The sequence below is a fragment of the Echiichthys vipera genome, assembly GCF_963691815.1.
Source record: "Echiichthys vipera genome assembly, chromosome: 9".
Taxonomy (NCBI): domain Eukaryota; kingdom Metazoa; phylum Chordata; class Actinopteri; order Perciformes; family Trachinidae; genus Echiichthys; species Echiichthys vipera.
Genome location: NC_139834.1, coordinates 27950615 through 27973290, shown reverse-complemented (window position 1 = coordinate 27973290; position 22676 = coordinate 27950615). Strand labels below are relative to the sequence as shown.

Below are 22676 nucleotides of genomic sequence, written 5' to 3'. Positions count from 1 at the left end.
CTGTAGAATGTCGTCAGGATGGGTGGTGGAGCACTTAACCTTTTGAGTTTCCGCAGGAAGTAGAGGCGCTGTATTACCTTCTTTGCCAGTGATGTAGTCTTTGTAGTCCATGACAGGTCCTCACTGATGTGCACCCCCAGGAATTTGGTGCTACTCACTCTCTCCACAGCAGCACCGTCGATGGTTAGTGGTGGGGGGTCGGTGTGGGCTCTATGGAAGTTAACAACAATCTCCTTTGTCTTGCTGACATTTAGCAGGAGGTTGTTGTTTCTACACCACGTGGTCAGAAGGTCTACCTCTTTCCTGTAGTGTGTCTCGCCCTTGATAATGAGACACACCAGAGTTGTGTCGTCTGCAAACTTCATGAGGTGATCGGTGATCTAAGTTGGTGTGCAGTCGTGCGTCTCAGGCGTGTTATACTCAAATGAAATTGTAGGGCTTTTTTCCATTCAGTGAATGATAATATCGGTGATCAGCATGGAGCACTGTGTCCGGCAGCTAATAAACAGGATGATGAATATGAAGAACACCTGATTTATGAAGTTGAAATTATACAGTAAGTTATAAGTTATCTAAACAAACTGTTCATTTTTACTATGAAACCTAAATATATGTTTTGTAGTAGCTCAACAGGCCGGATATGGACTCGAATTGTGTGGCATTTGTGTGTGCCTGACTCTGTGTGTGTGTGTGTGTGTGTGTGTGAGAGAGAGCTTAGGGGAGACAGCAGCCTTTTGTAGTCATGGCGCTGCTTAGGAGTCTATTATAACACAGACAGAGATCAATCTCCTCTCTTTAAAATATGTACCATATAAAAAATATTTCAGCAGCAGCAATATAATTCCTGGAGCAGCCCACTGCCACTGCTGATGCATGTGGGAGAAACACTGCTTATCACATCCCAGTGAGTTCAGCTGGGGTGGCAGAGGGAGACAATATACGGTCGGGTGAAGCTAGTAATGTATAATTGCAAGTAACTGGCAGGTAGACTTGTCATCATCCTATGGGCTACTTGACCAAAGTCATCAAACACAAATCTTTCAGGAAGTACTTTCTTCTTCTTTTTATTTGATGTGTGGCCTAATGTCATATTGATAATGGAAGTGAGAATAGCACATTTTCCATATAATTACATTGCTGACAGGTATACTTTATTGCCTTGGATAACAAATCCACTATGGCCTCATATTAATGTTTATCTAGTAAATCCTTGCTAGCACTAGCTTTAGTTGCAATACATTGGGGTAGTTCATTTTCTACCACTTTCACTCTAATATGGAGCTTTGTTAGGTTAGCTGTAATTAGATACTTGCAAATCATTACAGTTACAATGTCCTATTCTAACACGACAAACCTAAGGGAGGTAGAAAATACACTTATACACTTTATCTCCATCAACGTGTGTATATCTCTGTATCTTTTGATGAAGTTGGCAGTACAAAAGAAATGCCCCCAATGCTCCTTAGAAAGTCTGTCCATGTCCCTTTTTCCAGGAGATCGGAGATCCTATTACTGTGCCACTGCACAACTCTCTTTATTGTATATTGTTATTGTACAACGTCTGATTCATTCATGTTCAGAGTCGTCTGGGTACCCGTCCTGCAGCCAGACTATTGTCAGGTGTTGTATTTGGAGTAGGAATTGGATAGACAACAAATTGCCCTGTAATTTGGCCACTCTGTAGCTGACCAGATGTGCTCTTTCCTTTATCAGTCACTTTCCATACAGCAGGCAATCAGTCAGGTTCTCAGGACTCCGAGTCCACTGTTGGGCTGTGGTGCTGTTACTCTGCAACCTTGGGGAAACATCAAGGTCCTGTGACTTGTCTGTCTGATAAATAAACAAACAAATTTTAGTTAGGCCGGAGAGATCAATGGGGTATGACTTTTATATAAACATTGTTAATCCCTGGAGTGTGTTTGACTTAATTGTTTTGCTTCTGTAATCGAATGGAAGGCTTAAATGTTATTCATAAACTGATTTAACTAAGCAATACCCTTTTAAACAGCACTGCATGCTTCCAGAATGGTTAACAATCTGACAAAGAAAAGATTGTTTTATTCTGAAGATGCAATGCCCAAAAGGTTTGCTGCCTGCTGCCCCTACTCTGTTATCTTCCCTCTGTTAATTGCTCATTAGGAGGGAAAATGTGCTTTTAATTGTCTGCTGGTCCAGACAGTCTGAAAGTTCATTATAGCTAATGTCCAACTTCACAAAGGCACACAGTGGCTGATGGTACCCGTCAAGACAGCAGCACTTGTATTGCAGTATTGCTTGTTTGCTTATGCAAGAATTTTAATGCTTGATCTAATCACCACATGATACATTTGTGGGTTATAATTGTGTTGCCTGTATTCTGTTGTACCTAAAGCAAAATTTCTCCTCAGAAGACAAGTTTAAGGTTTGGTGAACAAACCACTCTTTTACTTATAAAGTGCAGCACAAATCATGGCGAGTCAGGGCAACCTTACTTTAACTTACTCATCAAGGGGACTTTTATAAATTTAAACAACACTAAGGGTTTATACTACCCTACGACAAGAGAGAAAGAGAAGAGACAGAGATTTTTTCCTATAAAAACGCTGTCTGCCCTCCGATCATTTAAATGAATTACATCAAAAGTTAACAGAGGAGCTATACAGAAAAACCTCATAAAAATGAACACCAACTCTGAGATAGAGCAACAAAATTGGAAAAAAAAAATGTCTCTGTCATCTAAGGCGTTTCACACCAAGGACCAAAATCCGTACTTTGCGTGAAACAGCTTTAGGTGTGCTGAAAATAGGGTAGTATTTACATCCCTGACTTTAATTTGGCGTTGCAGTTTGTGTGTTTCCAAGAGAGTCTCTAGGCTCTCTGTGCCTTAAAAAAGTGCTATTGGAACATCAATCTGTTTTATGATGTGACAGTGCTATGGTTAAGGTTTAAAATGACTTTATTTAAGTTTAGCAAAAGATCATTGTCAGGGTTAAATAACCCATCAAGGTTAAGGGATTCTCGTCATCATGAACGCAAAAAAGTTAGCGAACAATCACGGTCATGGTTAAGATACACCAACTCTGAGTGTCGATAGGAAATGGGACAAGAACAGTTCTGTCATGTTGAAGTTTGACATGTCTATAATAACATCACCTGATGGCTTTTCTTAGCTCCCAACAAACAGGAGGCTGCTATGGGTCTTTGTCTCTTAGAACGTAAACATATGTTGTTTTGGGGCACTAACTGAAATGAATGATTCTGTCATTTTTCTTAGAGGAAAGTTGAGATCCAGGCTATATGTTTCATTTGGTCCTAAGAATAATGCCTATACAGTACACAGCATTTCAGCCCTTTTTAAATTATAGATAGTGATATCCTGGGAGACCCCTGGCTGAAGGCGGTGGCAGCATATCTGCAAGGCAGGGCATGTAGTGGTTACTCCAGCATTGTGACGTAGGCATACCTGGCTGCAAAGTGAGAGGGATCCTAAGAAACATATATTGTGTTGGTATTTTGTACTTACTTTACTCTACTTTCTTATCCTTGAGTTCAAATGTACTCCTGTTTTGCCATATTAAGGGTGACTATACATTATAGATTAACTATAACAAAAATACCTTGATTGTCGTGAATTTTTTCATTCTAACTGAGATGTAATAGAATTATTGACTTTGCTTTTAGCTACAGTAGATCTAATGGAAGTGGGTCACATTGATTTTCATACATACAAAAAAAATGTCAGGTGCTGCAGGTGATAACAATCTACTAGTCTAATCGCTGAAATTGAATAGCTTCTTCCTCTTTTCTTCTTTTCCTAATGCTCCCCTTCGGCTTCTTCTCTTCCCCTGATCTTTCCAGTGGTTGTGTTGTATTTGCAGGCAGTGGGAACCAAAGAATGGAGGGAGGTAAGTTCAGCAACCCTTTGCTCTTCAATATCAATATCCAATATTTCTCTACCTGTCTGCTAGATGTGTGTTTATTAAGCAATGCTAAATAATTACATTCAAGAGTTCCCCTCAAACTTGACTTTTACGTGACTTTTATTTAGGGCTAAGCTAAGCCCAGAGGCAATTCACAGCAAACCCCAAGAACATTGTTGAAGAAAATTGAAAGTGTCAACCCTTTTTACTTGCCCACAAAAGTGTAACCAATCTCTGAAATGGACTCAGGTGGGGAAAAGGCTTCATATACCTGACCCACACTGATAAATGGTAAAGGTTAAGGAATAAAAAGATAAAAAGTATCTCATTATATCAAGTTTCTGATGTTGGACATAAGCAATTTATATGATGAAAAAGAAGGAAGACTCCTATTTGGTCTAATCAAATATGCACCATCTGCTCCTCACAACTCCTCGCCCTCCTTTCTAAGGTGGGGTTACGTGACTTTCCATGCACTACTGCTTCTTTGAATGTCTTCCCTTTTGCTTTCTCTTCCGTCTCTCCAGCAGATTTCCATATCATCTCTTAGCCCTATTTTACTCATCTCATTCGCCTATGACATTCTGTCGTTATTCGTTGTATTTGCCCGTTTGCAAATTTAGAGTCAACACAGAGGGCTTTGCCACTGCTGATCCCCTGTCTTCAAGATACCTCACACCTTTTTTTATTCCATGTGACAGTGCTTAATCGAAAACACTGGATGAATTGCAATGCAATCAGCAGAGTAAACATCTCGCTGTCAGCCTTACACACCATGAGCAGATCATTTTGCTTGAATGGAAACCTTACAAATCCCTTTTCTTTTGACATAATGTTTTGCATAATGGCCATACTCAACTTTTTTAGTGACAAGCTGTGCATTGACATTCCTTATTAGCAGGCAAAACATATGGACAAGGGGCATGTCCTGAAGGTGTAACATGAAGTCTCCAGTCCATCTTCAAACCTCCTTTGTGGAGTGTTTCATTTTTTAATGGTATGTGGAAGGTGATTTTCTATTTTATGTTTCTCTTTTGGCCATTTGCTGTTCTCGCTCCCTCAGGCTATGCACTAAATTGTTTTCTGATCACAAGAGGTTCCAATTTCCCCGCCCAATGGATATAATCGTCCACTTGCAGGCTCCCACAAATCATCTGTAGTGGCCCATGGAGGACTACAGATGACTCTGTCAGGGTGATTACATGCTCTAAAACCAGACTAAATGACCTGGTCACACCAGCATATCAGATGTTTTTTGAATTGGTTCTAATTAAATGGAATAATTAATTATAATGGACTGTCAGATAGAACACTTTATTGAATTAAATAATTTACAATCCCCAGAACATTTTGTGTCCAAACATTTTGTGTGGATGATTTTCAATGTGGCATCTTCTGGTGTGACCAAGTCTAGTTTGCATTAAATGTCCTATGTATTAAACATTTTCTTAATGGAAAAACAGGGTCCTATATTAACACTATTTTCCAGGGTCAATCTACTCAGCTACTTATAAACACAGTTGACCCACCCATGTTATGCTATGTTGCACAATTGCACTAGCAGCCGAGAAATACAGCAGTACTTTTACTGTAATACCCAATTTCTTGACATATATATAATTATATAGTTGTAATATGGACCATTTTGTATGATGTACCTTCTATTGTGTCCTTAAGTCATATATCATCTATCTATCTACTGTACTGTAGTCTGCATAAACTACATTTAATTTACCCAAACACAAAGAAATGCAAATCTTATACAAGTCAGAGAGAGTGTAGAGAGAACTGGATACCTTGTCGAAGGTGGGGGTGAAGCTCATTCTTATTCAGTGGGGCATGAAGCCAAAAACGTTTGACTTCCACGCATAAAATTATCCGGCTCTTCAACACTATAGTGAAGCCCTTAGAGCAGGTCCACCAGAGAATTTTGATTGCTGAGCCGACTATTTCTGGCATAGCACTCTGCTAACTTGAATGATTTAATTGGATCAAATGGACCCCATTCTGTTCAGTGAAATGAAACATATTGCAGGGGTTGTAACTTAAAAAACATGAATTATCTGATGTACAGATGTCTCTTCCTTATATAAATCTATGGGAAAAGGTATTTTTGGGCCCCTTGGCATCATGTCAGGAGTCCAAAGTTATAATTCCACTGCTTGGACACTATGTCAAAGCCAGCCCTCTTCCTTCCAGCACTCTTAACAACAACAACAACAACACACAAATGTGTACCCTAGCATGAAAAACAACTTTAAGCACAAACCCCAAAAGTCTAAAAAATGTACCATTGGACTGAAAATTACAAAGCCAACTGTTCTAAAGGTTTTGCTGATGTACAAGTGATCATTTTAACCAAAACCATGATCTTTTCCTGACCATAACCAAGAGGTTTCTGTTCTTAACCCTAAGCAGTTCTTAACCAGAGCATTGTCACACCATGAAACATTTTTACATTATTATTTTGAGAAGCATGTTAAACTACACTAAGGGGAAAAGACAGCTGTAATCAGAAGGCCTAATCATAAAAACGACACTAATAATGTCTTGCCTGATATAAAAAGACCTTTTCTATATGACTCACTGTCTGTGAGTTGTAAAAAATCAAATGATCTTTTAGAAGGAGAAGATGTTTAATGGAAATTCTCACCTCGTCTTCAACCGCTTGTCCCTATTGGGGTCATGGGGGGCTGGAGCCGATCCCAGCTATCATCAGGCGTAAGGCGGGGTACACCCTGGATAGGACACCAGTCTATCAAAAGGCACATGAAGACAAACAGAGACAGACAACCATCCACACCTACTTAGAGTCATCAATTAACCTAACACGTCTAACACGTGTGCCCGTCTTTGGACTGTGAGAGGAAACCGGAGAACCCAGAGAAAACCCACGCAGACATGGGGAGAACATGCAAACTCCACACAGAAAGCTCCCAGCCGGGATTTGAATAGGGTACCCTCTTGTTGTGAGGCGATAGTGCTAACCACCACACCATTGTGCCGCCTCTAATGGAAATCTTGGCTCTGTTAAATTTAAAAAAAAGTTTTCATTCAACAGTAGGGGGCAATTGAAGATTGTTTTCCCTAAGCAATCATATAAAATGTAAATTAACTTTTTATGCTAACTTTTTAATATTGACCCAGAAATACATGATATTTGTGACAGACCCATTTGATGTACATACCTATGCTGAAACCAATAATTGTTTTTTCCAGCTGCTCTGTTTACTCCATGACAGTGGAAAAAACTCACCAGCTACAAAGCAATTCCCTACCCTTCACGCATGCCCCAGCACCTATTAACAAATCATACCTGAGGGAGATTATAAACCCAAGGCCGCCAGCCCCCAAAATAGAAACACAACAAGGAAATATCCTGGGATTTTCCCATCTGGTCGATACACCAGTTAGGTGTTGAGGTCCACTACACTCCCCTGCATGGCCTTGGTAATGGCTAGGCTGGGGATGCACTTGATAGCACGGATTATGTGCGCTGGGCACTAAAGACATGAATCCAAGTATTGAGGCTGCAGTGAGGCAGTGCCAAGATCAATAGCTCATTACACGGTGCTGTCGGGCCAGGCCGTGGAGGCAAGGCTGGCAGTCCACCGGGGGGATTACCGGTGTGATTGTCAGGGAGATGGAGAGGCGGCCTGGCCCAGGAGGGAGGCCAGACATTCAGGACCATGTGAGTTTGCAGGGTGGAGAGCTGGTTTTAAATGTAGCTCTATTTTAGCTGTCGGATTTCTCTGGGGACACACGATTTAGCATATAGCACAAGCTCATTGTAACACAGTGTGGTCATATCTTTGCTAAGCAGATTCATGTTTATGGATCCAATCCAGTGTAATATGTTAAAATGGTAATGTGTTGCTGCTCCATCAAATGATTTTTATTCACCTCCTTCTCTGTGTCTCTGTGTGTTTTTCTTAAGGTGAGGTTTTTATTTATGTGTGAACCAATGCTGCTATTACCACCAATTATCAATTTCTTTCTTTTTTTGTAGTTTGGCAGGACAGAGGTTATCGATAATACGCGGAACCCAGATTTCGTAAGGAAGTTCGTCCTCGATTTCTTCTTTGAAGAGAAACAAAATTTACGGTTTGATGTGTAAGTATTCTGACAGTATTCCATTCACTTTTATGAATTAATCTGAATTAATTTAAATCTAATTGGGGATACATTCCGCTATGCATTGGATTCAGATTAACCAACCGAAAAGACCAATGCTTTTGATTACATTTGAATAATTTCTCTCTCTCTGTAGGTCTTCAGTTGAGTGAAAAGCGAATTTTTCCTGATTAGGATGAATGAATAGGCTAATTCCTGTTGAGATTAAATGCTGGAATGTCCAATGATTGAAGGGGATTTTAAAAAAGGTCACTGCCAAGGTTGCTTGATAGCCCCACTGATTAAATTAGTGTCTTTATACCCACTTGGCTATTCTGTTCAGTTCACCTTCCTGTTATCCTCAATCAATAACAGTGAAAGATCACTTGCATGCCTCTGTAGCTTAAACCAAGATATAGAATCGTTTTTGCTCAGTGAGGACTCTCAGGCAGGAGCTTTTATACAGTTTGAACATAAAAATGGAACATATATATATATATATATATATATATATATATATATATATATATATACACTGTACATATGTTTTTGCAGAGTTGAGGGAATGGATACAACACTCATGTCTGTGTGTTAATCATCAAGCTAGAGCTGGGAGTCGATTAGCTTAGCACAGAGTGGAAACATTGATGCATAAAGAGAACTGGATACGGCATCCTTCAACCAAAACAAAACATGTGAACACGTGTGTTCAAGACAATGCTACCAACAGTGACAGACTCAGACTGTTTCAAGGGTAGGAGCGAAAAAATAAAAAGGGCAATTCTGCACAACATGGGGCCCCACCAGCGCGCAAAAAGCTCCGATAGATCATATAGGATGACATAGTCCTCATCCTTGATAAAGATTAGTATAGTATCTATACTCTATATCACTTTTCCAATATGGGTACGGATATATCCCTATCCGCTTTTTGCTTCGTTATGCATTGCAGATTTAAGTAGCACTTGATGTAGCTGTTCGTCATAGTGACGCCAGATGAAAGCTTCTTTCGCATTCCCTGTTTATCGGCTACCAAAGAGAGGAACATCTGCACCTCCTTTAACCACAACATGTTTTTTCGTTCTGCCATATTCTTGCTCTAGAGAGCACATCATTTATTGTATGAAGGGGCACCCGAGAGGGCACTCAATAATTTTTTTCACATGTAAAGGGCAGCCAATAAGGCACTTTCTTTCATTTTCACCACTCTATAGAGGGCACTTTAGCGACACCTTTCCAACTATGGAGGCACCAGACAGGCAGAAGGGCACTCATCAAGGCACATTATTGAATTTTCTTGTTCTAGAGGGCACATCGTCATAATATATTGTATGAAGGTGCCCCTTCATACAATAGAGTAACCTGACTCCACCAGATGGATTGATTCGCATGATTCGCATTTGATCTGCTTATCCATCTCTGGCTACACAGTATCTAGAGATTTATCTATGTGGCATCTTTAAAATGTGGTACTTTTTATCAGGCCCACTAGTTAGTAGCCCGCTAGTAGTTTAAGGAAATGTAGCTCATGTTAACACCGCCGCACTACTTGATCAATAAAAGACCTAAGCTACTGGAAAGCTATATTTGATTCGGAAACCGTCCTACTTGTAGCATTTTTACTTCGTAATGTGTTACTACCAAACCCAAAAAAATGATGTTGTTGTCGCTTTCAAAAGAAGCCTGAATAGCTATTTATTTTCAAGAAAAATAGCAGGGGATTTTATAGTTGTACTTAATCTCTTGTAATGTAATGTATGTAATGTAATGTAATGTAATGTCACAAAGGATTTCAATCACATCACCTATTTGTTTCTCACAGGTATAATGTGGACTCCAGAAGCTGTAACATTTCCAAACATGTAAGTACATTATGTCAAACTCAAGTGACTGTTTTGAAAACTGCCATCAGCCATCCAATGTATTGTTTTGTTATATGCAATACCCATACTGTGGAAGCTTATTTACATGTACGAAGACAGCAGCTGATGATGGTATAGCATGAATCAACCTATTTGGTAATTTGCATCTAAATGCGTCTCGTGACTATGCCTTATTTTTTTCTTTTGAACAAATCAACTCACATGGGAGAGCAGAAGGTGAGTTGTGTGATTTGTTATCCTTGTGAGTCCTGGTTTCATTCATTCCCCTTTTTATTTTCCAATATATTTTGGTGTCCCCAGAAGAGACCTGTGATTCTTCTGCTTTATTTGCTTCCACTGTATTGTGTTTTTCTCCCGTTCTTTTATCTAATTTCAACAAGGACAAACACCGACACCTCTCACTCGGGAAGCTTCCCACATAGTCTTGTTCTTCATTTTGTCTGACTTCATTTTATCGTTCGCTCCGGTAAAGCAACTTTCAGGTCGACTTCAAAGTGAAAGCAGCTGTTGCTGTTTGAGTCGGTATACTACAGCAGATTGTGCACGTCAGGACGGGAGCAACAAGAATAGTTTCTGGGACTTGCACCTACACTTGCTCGCCCACACAAGACAACATCGCACAGTGTTTTTATTATGTCATATCATGTTTTCTTTTTAGTGTGCTGGCTGGTTAAACTTCAAATTCTGTTGTTCAATGAAAATGCTGATTAAAGGGGAAAACTGTGCCTCATGCACGCTGTGGTGCTTTAAGAATAATCTGTCAACAAGCACCTGAGCGATGCACCCCATTAGGTCTTCCTGGGTTTGACCTAGTTGGGTTAATGGATGCTTATATAAAAGGTAGAATTAAACTTAGAATTAAACTAGAATTTATTGCTACCCCTATTGATTTAATGGAATTTTAAAATTGCTATTGTGCCTGTTTTCTGCCTGTTTGTGAAAGCACATAAGGTCCAAACATTTTAGTAGAGTAATTAGTTTAATGATCATACATTTTAATGAGCTGGTTCCCATGGCGGTTCATATGTTGAAAGGGTTTAAATTGGAATCTGTGAGAATCTGAGCACACTATGGGGGGTCTTCAAGATGTGTAAAACTGAAAATTGCATCATGGCTGTATCAAGATTAATAGCGTCCTGTCGCAGAGCTCCAGGCTCGGCCACCTTCAGCACTGGAACCCATCTCTATCGCCAGGACCCATGAGGAAAAATCATATGTGTTAAGTTGGAAAATCTGGAGTTTAGCGTGCCTCCATATCTAAATAAATAACATGCCACTGCATTATAGTATGCAGAGTATTGTTTTATCACACTTATGTTTTAATAAATAAAGTAGCTCCACCAATAACACGGGGGTAAACAATACAACCTTAATATTTGGATATAACTGAAGCTTAGAAAGTTAGGTGCCCTAATGTTAAGCAGCAAATAACTTGAACTAACCTCATGAGTTTGCTAATATTTGCTAGCTTTGCTAATGTTGTTAGCTGATATGATTTGGTGCAGCTATGCTAACATCAGCTTCATTACAGGACGATTTACGATATGTTACATGACGTTACGTTACATTACGTTACGTTACGTTACGTTACGTTACATTACATTACGTTTCCCCTTTTTTGGGAAAAGCGGGGAACATCGTACCTTTTTTAAAAAAAGGGTACGATGTTCCCCGGTCACATACAACACAGGGAACATAGGGCCTGGGGAACATAGGTACGCTCCCGTCGAATCCTGATCGTATCGTCTCTGCCATACACAATTTTACTTTCTTTTCCAAGTTCAGGACAGAAAAGAACAGAAAGAGGAGATGGGTCCAAGCCTGGAGCTCTGTGACGAGACCCTTCTGTATTAAGCAGGGCATTGTTAAAGGATAGCTTTGCATTTACTCAAGTTCGTCTTAAAACATGAGGTGCCCAAATGCAGATTGAAACAGGTTTTACTTGCTGCCATTGTTCCTCCTGTCCATACTGGATATTGTTGTGGGAATTTTGGATATTTGTAATTCATAATCATAGTTTTGTCAGGTCAGACGCAGTTCAGTGTCTCCTCTGTCTCACCTTCTTAATGGATAACGCAAATAACTAACTCATGGTGGTATAACGGCACATTTGTGCATTTGCACCCTGTGTTAGAGACCTTGTGATGAGAGAGGTTCACAATGTTCAGAGTTGTAATGTCTAAGGCAGGTTTTTGTTTGGTCTAAAGACGTCACCCAACCAAGGCTTAGCGCGTCCTGTCTCTTCCTTTAAAAGACTGGGCACGATTTGGCTCGTTGTCATTCCTGCTAGACGCTAACTTTTTGAGGACGCAGGGACGAACGTATTTTTGTCTGCAGAAGAAAATGCTTTGGCAAAATAAACCACGGAGAAAAAGCTGATCCTGTTTGTTGATCTTTATTGAAGAATCCATTTCCACAATAATATCAATAAATCCCTACTTAAAGTGATGTCAATCTAAGTAATGAGATACAGAAACCACAGAAAGTCTGTGCAAAAACACATTAAGATAAACAAATGAAGTGGGTATATTCCAATTTTATACGAACTTCCCTCTTTGTGTAACTATACCGCTGCTCACTCATGGAGACACTGTAGAGTTAAGGGAACCAAAATAAGGTAATTTGGTACTATAATGATACTACAGTGTTTGTCTAAATGACACAGACATATCATATTAGCCTTAGATAAACATTGGAATACATGTTTGCACGGTAGGATTTTGATCCTTTATCATTTACATTAAAAAAGCATGAGGAAGGAAACCTTATGGGCAATTACGGACAGGAGGAATGATTATAGCAGCTCTTTTGGTCATCTTGGCTTTACTTACAGTGCTTCTCTGTTAGCAGGGCTATTCATTCAATTCATTCCCTTGTCAACCTTTTTACCCCCTGAGGACTTTCTGGGCCAGACCTTCTGTACCCTTGGAGAAATCATCGGCTCTACAGGAGGGCGGCTGGAGAAGACCCTCTCGTAAGTCCGTAACAACTGGTCTTTTGTATCAGTGAGAAACTTCTGCCCTCTTTTTTGTTCAGGTTGTTGATTTATATTCATGATAGAAATTGTGCACATGAATAATTTCTTGAGACTGGCAAAGTGAGAATGAAATGAGTCCCCCTCCGCCTCGTGTTCCATATTTATTGATGGCTGCTGGGGAAAACAACACAAGCTATATGAGTCATCTCAATAATGCAATGTGTATAGACTCGCTGCGTATAGCCTCATCTATTATACTGTTAGATCAGAGTGTGAGAGAGATCAGCCTGCTGCATCATTGCACAATGAGCTGTTGCTTAAGTAGCAGTCAGTTTTTTACATGCTACACAAAAGCAACTGTCTGCCTGGGACAGTATTTTCTTTTGTTAAGAATGTCAGCATAGCTTTGGATCTTGCAGTAACGTCACATATTTTCTGCTTCGTTATATGTGGATGGAAGACATTTCTGTTTTTCCACATAATAAAAGGGTAATGTGCCTTCATTGCGAGCACAAGCCTCTTTTTATTGCATTTCTGCTGTATTAGATAACACACTGTATTCTGAGGAGTGAAAGGAAGGCTGGGAGGCAGAGAGATGTGAGGTCAGAAAAGTCACGAGCCAGATTTTAACCCATGTTATTGCAAAGACGGGGTATCCATACAGGGTGCAGGGAAACAATTCTTCACAGTAACACTCATTGTAGAGCAGCATCTGCATCCGAAGCCCCATAACCGCCTGTAACTGCTGCACAGCAGCATGCTTGCCTGCATGAGTAAAAATAAATGTGATTTGATTGGTTGTTTCTCTGTGGTTTGCAACTCCATTAGTGCAGCAAATAGAAACAGATCACCGTTCTATCAGAAGAAGGAACCAAAACTTATACTGTTATATTTCATGACTTTATGATCTTAATGACAAAGTCTTTCCTTGTGCTATGTTTGAGTGGTGCATGAACTGATTTAGATTTCAGGTTACATCTACTTAAAAATGAGGGAGACATATTCTAATTTGCAAAGTAAATTGTAATAAATAGAGAGTCAAAAAGCAACAGAGGTAGATGATATTTTGTGAGGCTTTGTTTGGGAGTTGCCCCTACCCGACAGGCTAGCATTCTTGTCGGTTTATCCTGACAGTTTCGGCTGCAGCTATGCCTTCCTCTAAAAGTGTAGGTGGTGTTGAGATGCGCGTCGCCAGGTGGTCACCACCATCTGTGACACATCTGAAGAGAGCTATAGCTGTATCTGTCAAGGTAACCAAACAGGTAAGCTACTGTGAGCCAGAAATAGTTCACAATGCAGTGTTTCCCTAAGGATGTAGTTGTAGCAGGGGAGGTAAAGCATGTGTGCGGCAATAAGAATGTGGGCCTACAATGCGCGCCCTACTGGGAAGGGCTCTTTGGACCTAAGTGCAGACAGTACTCTCGTGCACAGTTGCACATCTGGAAATTACACCATGAAATTAACAAACAGGCAGTTATGAGTGACCTATCAGTGTTCATTTTGACAGCCATTTTAAATTTAATATTTTACATGAAAATGCAAATGACAAGTCATTTAACACACTTATTTTTCTCAACATTAGCTCAAAATAATTTAAATGCAATGAACGCCTGTTTATCATAGTAAGAAACAATATTGGCAAACAAATCCTACATTTAAATGCATTACTTTTTTTCTTAAACCAAATCATATTATTGATCAAATAAATGAAATGTGTCTACATGAATACAACAATAATGTCCCTTTATGTTAACGTCAGATCACTGTATGTCATTTTACAGAGCAAACTAATGAAAAACAGAATGCATTGGACTTGCAACAGTGTTACTGCTGATAAAACAACTTAGGTTTATGCTGTTTCTTTAATGAAGGTGATGCAGCCTCACTAACAGATGTGTGACACTCAAATGAAATAAGACTGCAAGACTGTTTTCCCTTCAATGGGGAAAAAAATATTTGCATATCAACATGTATCTGTTCTCCATCTCACTCAGTGGAGTAGAGAAGGAGGAGGTTTTTTGTGGATGTGTGAAACACAGCAATTCAAAAAAAAGAAAAATGGCTCCGGGAAAGAGGCAAGTAAAAACTAGTAAGTGGACCTTGAGTTAAGATTTCTTTAGTCCAATGGCTACTGTTTCAAAGGTCTCAGGTTTTTCCAACTCAACTCAAATGCATTTTATATTTTATTTTAATGTTTTTGTTGCTGTCCGAAATTTAACAGTCAGTTAATTTGCACTCTAAAGCTACTTTGGTGCGGCTCATGGAGATTTAGCTCAACCAACAGAAAGAGTTTTTCGTCTCATAGCATTAGAGTAAATGAATCACTGCCACTGACTAGTTCAGCTGGACCTGATGATGTCCAGTCGGCTAGGGACCATGGCCCTGGAGCTGCTCCCTGCCAGTTGCACTATTTACATGTTTTAGAGAGCTTATCGTGCTCAGACAGACCGGACAATCAAATGCCACAGAGCTGGGCGAGCAAGAGGGCAAGAGAAACAGAGAGGGCAGAGCATTAAAGGACATTACATTTTGGCATCATTGGAATGTAAAGTGAATGTGTCTGTAGACACATGCACAAATACCCATTGAACATGACCTCACGATGATATACATTAATTTAGGGAGCCTTCCAAGCCATAATATCTGCACACTAAAGCACACAAATGTTAGCAACATAAAAGAGATTTATAGATTTACGCCCTCCCTTCTTTAATTGAATGGACTTTTAAAGACTTGGACAATTACTCATCACAAAGCTGCCGTAAGTTCCATGTGATTAATCATTTTTCACTGTGGCCATTAATAGAATTCACCTTGAGTAGAGAAATGAGAAAAGTGACACGAGTAAAAGGTTACATACAATAAGACCTCTGTCTGAAGGATTTTTATAATGACTTATTCTGTGATTAATGGGGGACAGTGGAGCTTAAAGACACTGACAAGGGGGAACACCGTGCAGATAACTGCCCGATCTATCCATCAAATGAATGCATGTCTGTAGAAAAGTACTTGCAGCATGCCGTAATTTAAACTCACAAACATGTCGAAGTTCAAGTCGAAATTGGAAATCTTGTGTTGTGCCAATTTTTTAAAATCATATTCGATCTTTTTTTTTTTTCTTAAAGGTTCTGTATTCAATATTCAAGAATATCAATAAAGCAGCAAACAAATATCTGCTATGAAAAGATATGATGGAGTAATGGATTACTGAGCAGAGAGTCAGCTTCCCGCTTTGGTGGTCAGTGCATGTAAGTGCTTGTGGTGTCGGCATTTGATGACAAATGAGTAAATGAGAATGTGCTCTTGAAAGGGTTGGCCTCATGGGTTCATGTCACACTGGCTGTTGATCCATGATTTCACTGCTGGGCTGGGCATGCAGATTGGATTCAGACTGACTGTGACTCAGAGGTAGAGCTGGTCATCCTCCATTCAAGAGATTGGTGGTTTAAACCTTGGCTCTTCCGGTCCCCATGTCGAATCCTGAATTGCTCCCCGTGTTGCGCATGTGTGTGTGTATGGTTGGATTAGATGGTATGTAGATGTCCACTGCCATCAGTGGGAATGTCTGTGTGAATGGGTGAATGTGACAAGTAGTTGGAAGTGTAGCCTTGAGTAGTTCGAAGACTAGAAAGGCTACATGAGGCCATTTACAATAACTCTAGCATTCTCGTTGATGGCAAGCTCACACTCTGCTGAGTTTTCTCCACCCTCTTTCTCCCTCTGTGATCCACTGATCAGCAATATGAGCTCTGTTTAAGCACCAGTCTCCAACAGAAGTCCAGCTCAGTCAGTGCGCAGTACAGAGCGGCAACACGCCAGTGAGCACTGTGGCTATTGTTAGCTCACGGCTTGCAGTGTAAGCCCTCGCCATTACAAGGATTTTGCAAGCTAGAAGTTTGCATTTTCTTCTCTTTAGACTTCAGAGAAAAAACATAGCACTGCGTTAAATATATATATATAGTTTATTAGCTGCTAAATGGGCAGGTAGGATTCAGTGCGGTTTACCAGAGCCCTGAAAACAGCCGGCTTGGCTGGAAAAATCTCTGATGTCAATCAAAATAATAAAGTCACAGGCCTTAAAAAACAAAACAAAAGAAACAATGAGCTGAACAATGCCATTATGCTCTGTAGAGCTTAGTTGTGATAATGGGGGTGCATTATTATGAGTAAACACGTTTGACATTATACGTGATTATTTGATCCTCACCAGTTTCCCTTGGGATACATATAAAAAAATATGAATATTGAAACTTTAAAGTTATACCTGCACTCAAAAAGAAAGAAAGGCATTGTAATACACTGTGGCATATTCTGTACCACTGTCGTGCTATGCGGAAATGTACAACGACAAATATCAAATTGAAGCTGACATTTTATTTCCCATAGTCCCAACAAAATGCTTCTATTTCATTTTTATCTCAAATGTTCATGCAAACACAAATCCTAAAATACCCGAGACAAAAATACCCGGTGGCCTCAATTCCCCTTAAAGTCAAACGTTTTCCATTTAAAAAAAACAGCCTCAACAAGTGAAACAATACACAAGAGATACCTTACTGTTCCTAATAATTCCCTAATGATTCCTCACATACCTTGTGTCCGTGGCTTTGTCACAAAAAATACCTACTTCCCCTCCACCCCCGGTTCCCTCTCTCCACCACAAGGATCCTGAAAAATTCAACAAGAAACTAAATGAAAGGAACCAAAGGGAACAGCAAGAGGTGTTCCAGGAAAAGGCTAAAAATGAAAAATGAAAAGTGAAACAACACAATAAGAGACCAACAGAAGACACTCACAATTCCTCCCATATGGTCAGTGTCTCTGATGACGGCCTGCGGGGAATGGACAGCTGTCTGGAGCTTTAGATAGATCAGACACAGCAAAGCCCAGGGGAGAAACAAGGGACGATGAAGGGAGAAAGGGAGGTAAAGGGGAGATAACAGGGAGAGGTATGTGAAGGGTGACAGACAACTCAGTGGACAAAGGAAAGAAGGAGGATTGAGACCCAGACAAGAAAAGTAATTCACCAAAATAAAACAAAATATGTGAAGAGTGAAATTAAAAAGAAAGATAGAAGAGAAGAGAGGATGATGATGTTGGGAAAAGGGAGTTAGTGTGATAGAAAAAAAGGAAGATAGATGCAGGGAAGGTTCCACATTTCCAGAGAGAGACTGCAGCTCTCTCTTTAAAGTAGGCCTATGTGCTGTCATTTAGAAGACTTGTGGAGCAACCCATGAGACACACACACACACACACACACTTATATATAGATATATATATATAAATAAACTTGGGGTATCGATTTTTTTCTACATTTGCTGTCTTCAAACACACACACACACACACACGCACGCGCGCACAAAGAGCCCGAAACATACGGTATATGGTTCTGGTAGCCTCCTCATGTTGGTGGGTGTATGTTTTTATAGGTCAACAGTTTTAGAAATGGGCTTCATGCTGCGTGGCGAACTAAGCACTCCTTTCCACTTACCTGTGTGTTGCTATGGTAACTGAGGGGGGCTATTAGCCGAGGCGGTAAAAGTATAACAATGATCCAAAATACACCCTTTTGAAAAATACATGGGGAGCTTGGTGGGATATATTATGTGGACACCAATACGATCACATACAAGAGGTATTTTTAAACTTGAATTGATTTTTGTCCAGAGAAACATAACCCGTCTTTCACATAGACACACTAATACATATATAATGTGTGAAGTCATTTATACAGGAAGCAGAGCTGGAAACTTTTTACCTTCACCACATTATAACAACTCGCAGTTGACAAGTGAGCGGAAACCAGACAAATCACCCATTTGTAAATGTAATCTGAAAAAATGAGGCCGATATATTAACAGACCCACATGCTGCCAGTTGCCCAGATGTAGATTGATGAGGTGGATTGTGAAATAAATAAGCTGTCCTCGAGGATGTTTGCTGGGTGTCACGAAATGATAGCTGTCTCGATATCACTGCGAGACATTGGTCAGTCATCCGCACGGCGTGTCAGAGGGCACGGTGTATAATTGGGGGCAGTTGGTGGGATGCCGTCTGCTCTGTGGCTGATAGACAAGACCAGCACACGTATAGCACTGCAAACTATTGGCAAAGAATGAATTGTCATCCAAACACAAAATAAGGTACGTTCTGCTCTACCAGAGGTAGCAAACAGTGAGCTGGAGTAGGAGGAACCATCTAGAGGTTGTCTTATTCTATTGCAACACAGACTATTACGGACAGACAGGTAGGAGTCATTATTAAAAAGTGGCTTCTGCTGTATTAAGCCACGACAGAGGTCCCAGATCTTCAGTTACCCTAATGACTTAATTTATGAGACATGTCCACTTCATTGCATTATAGAGCTATCTGTGGTTTTATTGGGTGATATGATGGTGTTGCCTTATCCCTTTAATTTATGGGTGAGTGAGGCTATGATGGCCGTTATTGTCAGTATTGTATTTTTAGCAATGTATTTTTAGGCATGTTTTAGGGATGGCAATGTCGGTCTATCAGTAGGTTGGCTGTCAATTTTGGCCCAGACTATAAGAGGAATATCCTAAATAGCTGTAAAGCTTTAATAATAGAATTATAATAATACTTAATAATATTCCTACCACTCTTATATGTCTTTAATGATAATTAGTAAATGCAAGCATGCCAACACCCTAAACTGAAAGGTGTAAGCATGGCTGTAGACTAAGTCTTGATATGGTTTTTTTAAAACAAGTCCTCATCAGTATTGCCATTAAGGGTACGTACATTGTGATATCCATATTGCTCTTCAACAGCAGATAAAGGGTGTTTTACAGATCTGTACAGAAGCAAAGATCTTCTTCCAGTTCTTCTCACTGAAGAACCAATAGAAACATTTAAAATGGGACTAAAACTTGCCAATCAGAGCAAAGCAATCTTGCAAAAATGTATGGAGTCCTGGTTAGGGTGGTGAAGCCAGCACAAAATGTCAACTCCCTTCACCTCATCCCCAGACATTTCCAAGCCATTTAAAAGAGTCTTTCCAGTTAAATGCCCTGAGCTGGTTCCTTTGGGCCGGGAAGCATACCTTCTCACAAGGTATTAATAGAGAGATGAGACACACTGCTGAGTAACCTTGACTCCTTCTATCCAGTGTCATTACATTGGTCACTAATTAAAGCTTTGAACGAATAGAATGAATACAGCCCTACGAGCATGCCCACTTCACACAGGAAAGATTATCGTAATGTGTGTGTGGTTGTGCTCTTTTGAGCAATCATGTCTTGCCAAACTGGTTTAAGGGATGTACAGTGCTGGTATAAAGCCTGTCATCCGGCACATCTCTAATGCAGAATTCTTCATTATCTCTGCTTTCTATTATGCAAGGGCATCATCATTGCATCCGGGGCTTAGGGCCGATTAAGATTGGTTTAAAGCAATACAAACAAGCTGGAGTGTTGTCCCCTTTAAGTTGTGAAGCCAAGCATTCAACCAACACTGCCATAGCACTGTAGAGATAGGTCTGGCAATTCAAGATTGTATTGCCCCCTCTGGGTTAGGGTTTTGTTTGAGTTTGGCTGTTGGGAGCAACTATAAGCACTAAATACCTTCATGGTCATGGTCAGAAAAACGACCAATCAAACAAGGTCGGACAAAACTTCATAAAAACTGGTTGGATTTTAAGCATTCCGTCGCAAATATGATAGGCCATGACAAACCACAGAGGTGACATACACCCTGTGTCAGACTGGAATGAATGCAGAGAATGTGAAAACTCTTCTCGGAGTTCAGGAAAGTGATTGCATTGAAATGCTACCTGTACACACCACACTTGTGCAACAGTTCTCATAGAATACCTCAGGAAACATGGTAGGACATTTTCTAGGTACCCATACAAATGGATGAACCCTTGATTAACTGTGACAGGGTACGAAGCTGGTCCACTGGAGGAAGCTAACTGAAAAAAATACAATCTGGTCAAACTGAGCTATCTAGGTCATACAAGTGTGGTCCACTTGCCAACTTTCCACAGTGTCACAATAGTTAATTAAGTGAGTGATATTTCATATCTTAAAAGGCCATCACTTTGCACATGAAACACATTTCAGTATTAAAGTCGCAATCTGCAACATTTGCTTGATCATATTCACTGAAGCTGACACTATACCCTGATAAATAAAACATGAATCATCCGGTTTTAGAAAAAGAACGTGCACCTTTTTGTTTGTTTTGCAAAAATCCACTGCGCCCGTATAATCCTGTCCACTTCACTTCAGTTCACAGTTGCGCCCCTTGTGCATTTGCCTCAAACTAGGCATTCGTTAAATGGCGTTAACAGTGTCTATCTATGAGTAAGTTAGCCAGCCTACTTCCGTGTAGCATGACTCCATGCTGGTTATAGATGAGAAGACAAGGACGCGTTCACAGCAATCTGGTGCACGCACACTGACGAGCACCCGATGGGAGGAAATGGAGGAGCTCAGCAGTAGTGGGGGAGGGGTGTGAGAGATCTGCCAGACTTGTCGACTGTCGCTTTAATGAGACAACTGACACCCTAAATGTGTCACCAGGTTTTAAACATGGGCAAAAAAGTTATGATGGTTGGATGGATGGTAAAAAATTTAAATAATGAGTTCCCTGCTGGAGGTTTTTCACTCTATTTGTAAGTTGAAATGTTGATTCCTATACCCTTTGCTTTTGGCCCATTCATTGTAAAATGATGTTGGAAATGACAACTTAAGCTATTGAAGTTTAAAGGTTAGGTTTATTTATTTAGTTAGTTAGCTGTAACTCAAGCACACGTAGCCTTGCTTGCCTAAAGCTACCTGTTATAGAAGCTTGTAAGCAAACCTACTGATCTTCAAAGGTTGTGGCTCTCATAGTCACCACTTAACATTTACTCTTTAGTTGTTGTCAGTGGCCATTAGGTTTGCCAGATTGATATCAGAGTAGTTGTATTTAGTTTTAGTTTTTTTTGTTTTTTAACCAAAATGTTCAATATGTTTCTCTCCTATTATTTATCTGGTTCTTTCCAGCACAGACACATACACATACACAGACACAGACACAGACACACACACACACAGACACACACACACACACACACACACACACACACACACACACACACACACACACACACACACACACACACACACACACACACACACACACACACACACACACACACACACACACACACACACACACACACACACCAGTGTCATCTTTGTCTGTCCCCTGTGGTCTTGTCCCCCCAAACCGTCACCTGCCATCTGGTGTGGCGCATCAGGTCTCATCTGGCCTGCTCTGCTGTGACAAGCACACACAAAGACAGAACATTTTTGCTTCTTCTATATGGAGTGATAAACTTTATCAGCCTGAAAATCCAATACATGACATTTAACCTTGCCCCTGATGTTGCAAATGTGAGGGAAAGAATACATAGTTATCATTGTTAATGTCGCTTTGCTCGATGCTCAAGGCACCATGCTGAATCAGTGATACCTGCTGTATGTAAATGCGTAAAGGAAATGTATACAAATGAGGCTATTCTCTGTTTTGTCAGTTCCAATGCCCCGTTGAAAAAATACAATCACTGCACAGCAGATTCATCAACACAGAGATTTACAACTGTGTATCTTTCAACTGGCAATAATTACTTGTCCCTTTTATCTTGTAAACCAAAGATTTGTTTGCAATTGGTTGTGTTTGAGCAGGCGGAAATTAGCTTAGAGCTAGTTTCATGCTCGCCAGCTTTGAGCATCTTGGCAAATAATGTGACAGTGTTGTTCTGTAAGAGTCACAGATACAGACAACATCTCCAAT

At 40.1% G+C, this 22676-nt stretch overlaps 1 protein-coding gene across 1 annotated transcript in view; it reads left to right on the top strand.

The window, feature by feature from the left end:
• Positions 1-22676, top strand: part of cpne9 (copine family member IX) — a gene marked incomplete at its 5' end in the record, with an annotated part of 80802 nt that overhangs the window by 17162 nt on the left and 40964 nt on the right. Inside the window, 4 exons of the mRNA XM_083920647.1 lie at positions 3838-3884; positions 7909-8012; positions 9835-9874; positions 12793-12869. Coding sequence (XP_083776773.1) covers positions 3838-3884; positions 7909-8012; positions 9835-9874; positions 12793-12869 — 268 coding nt within the window. The remainder of the gene's footprint in view (positions 1-3837; positions 3885-7908; positions 8013-9834; positions 9875-12792; positions 12870-22676) is intronic.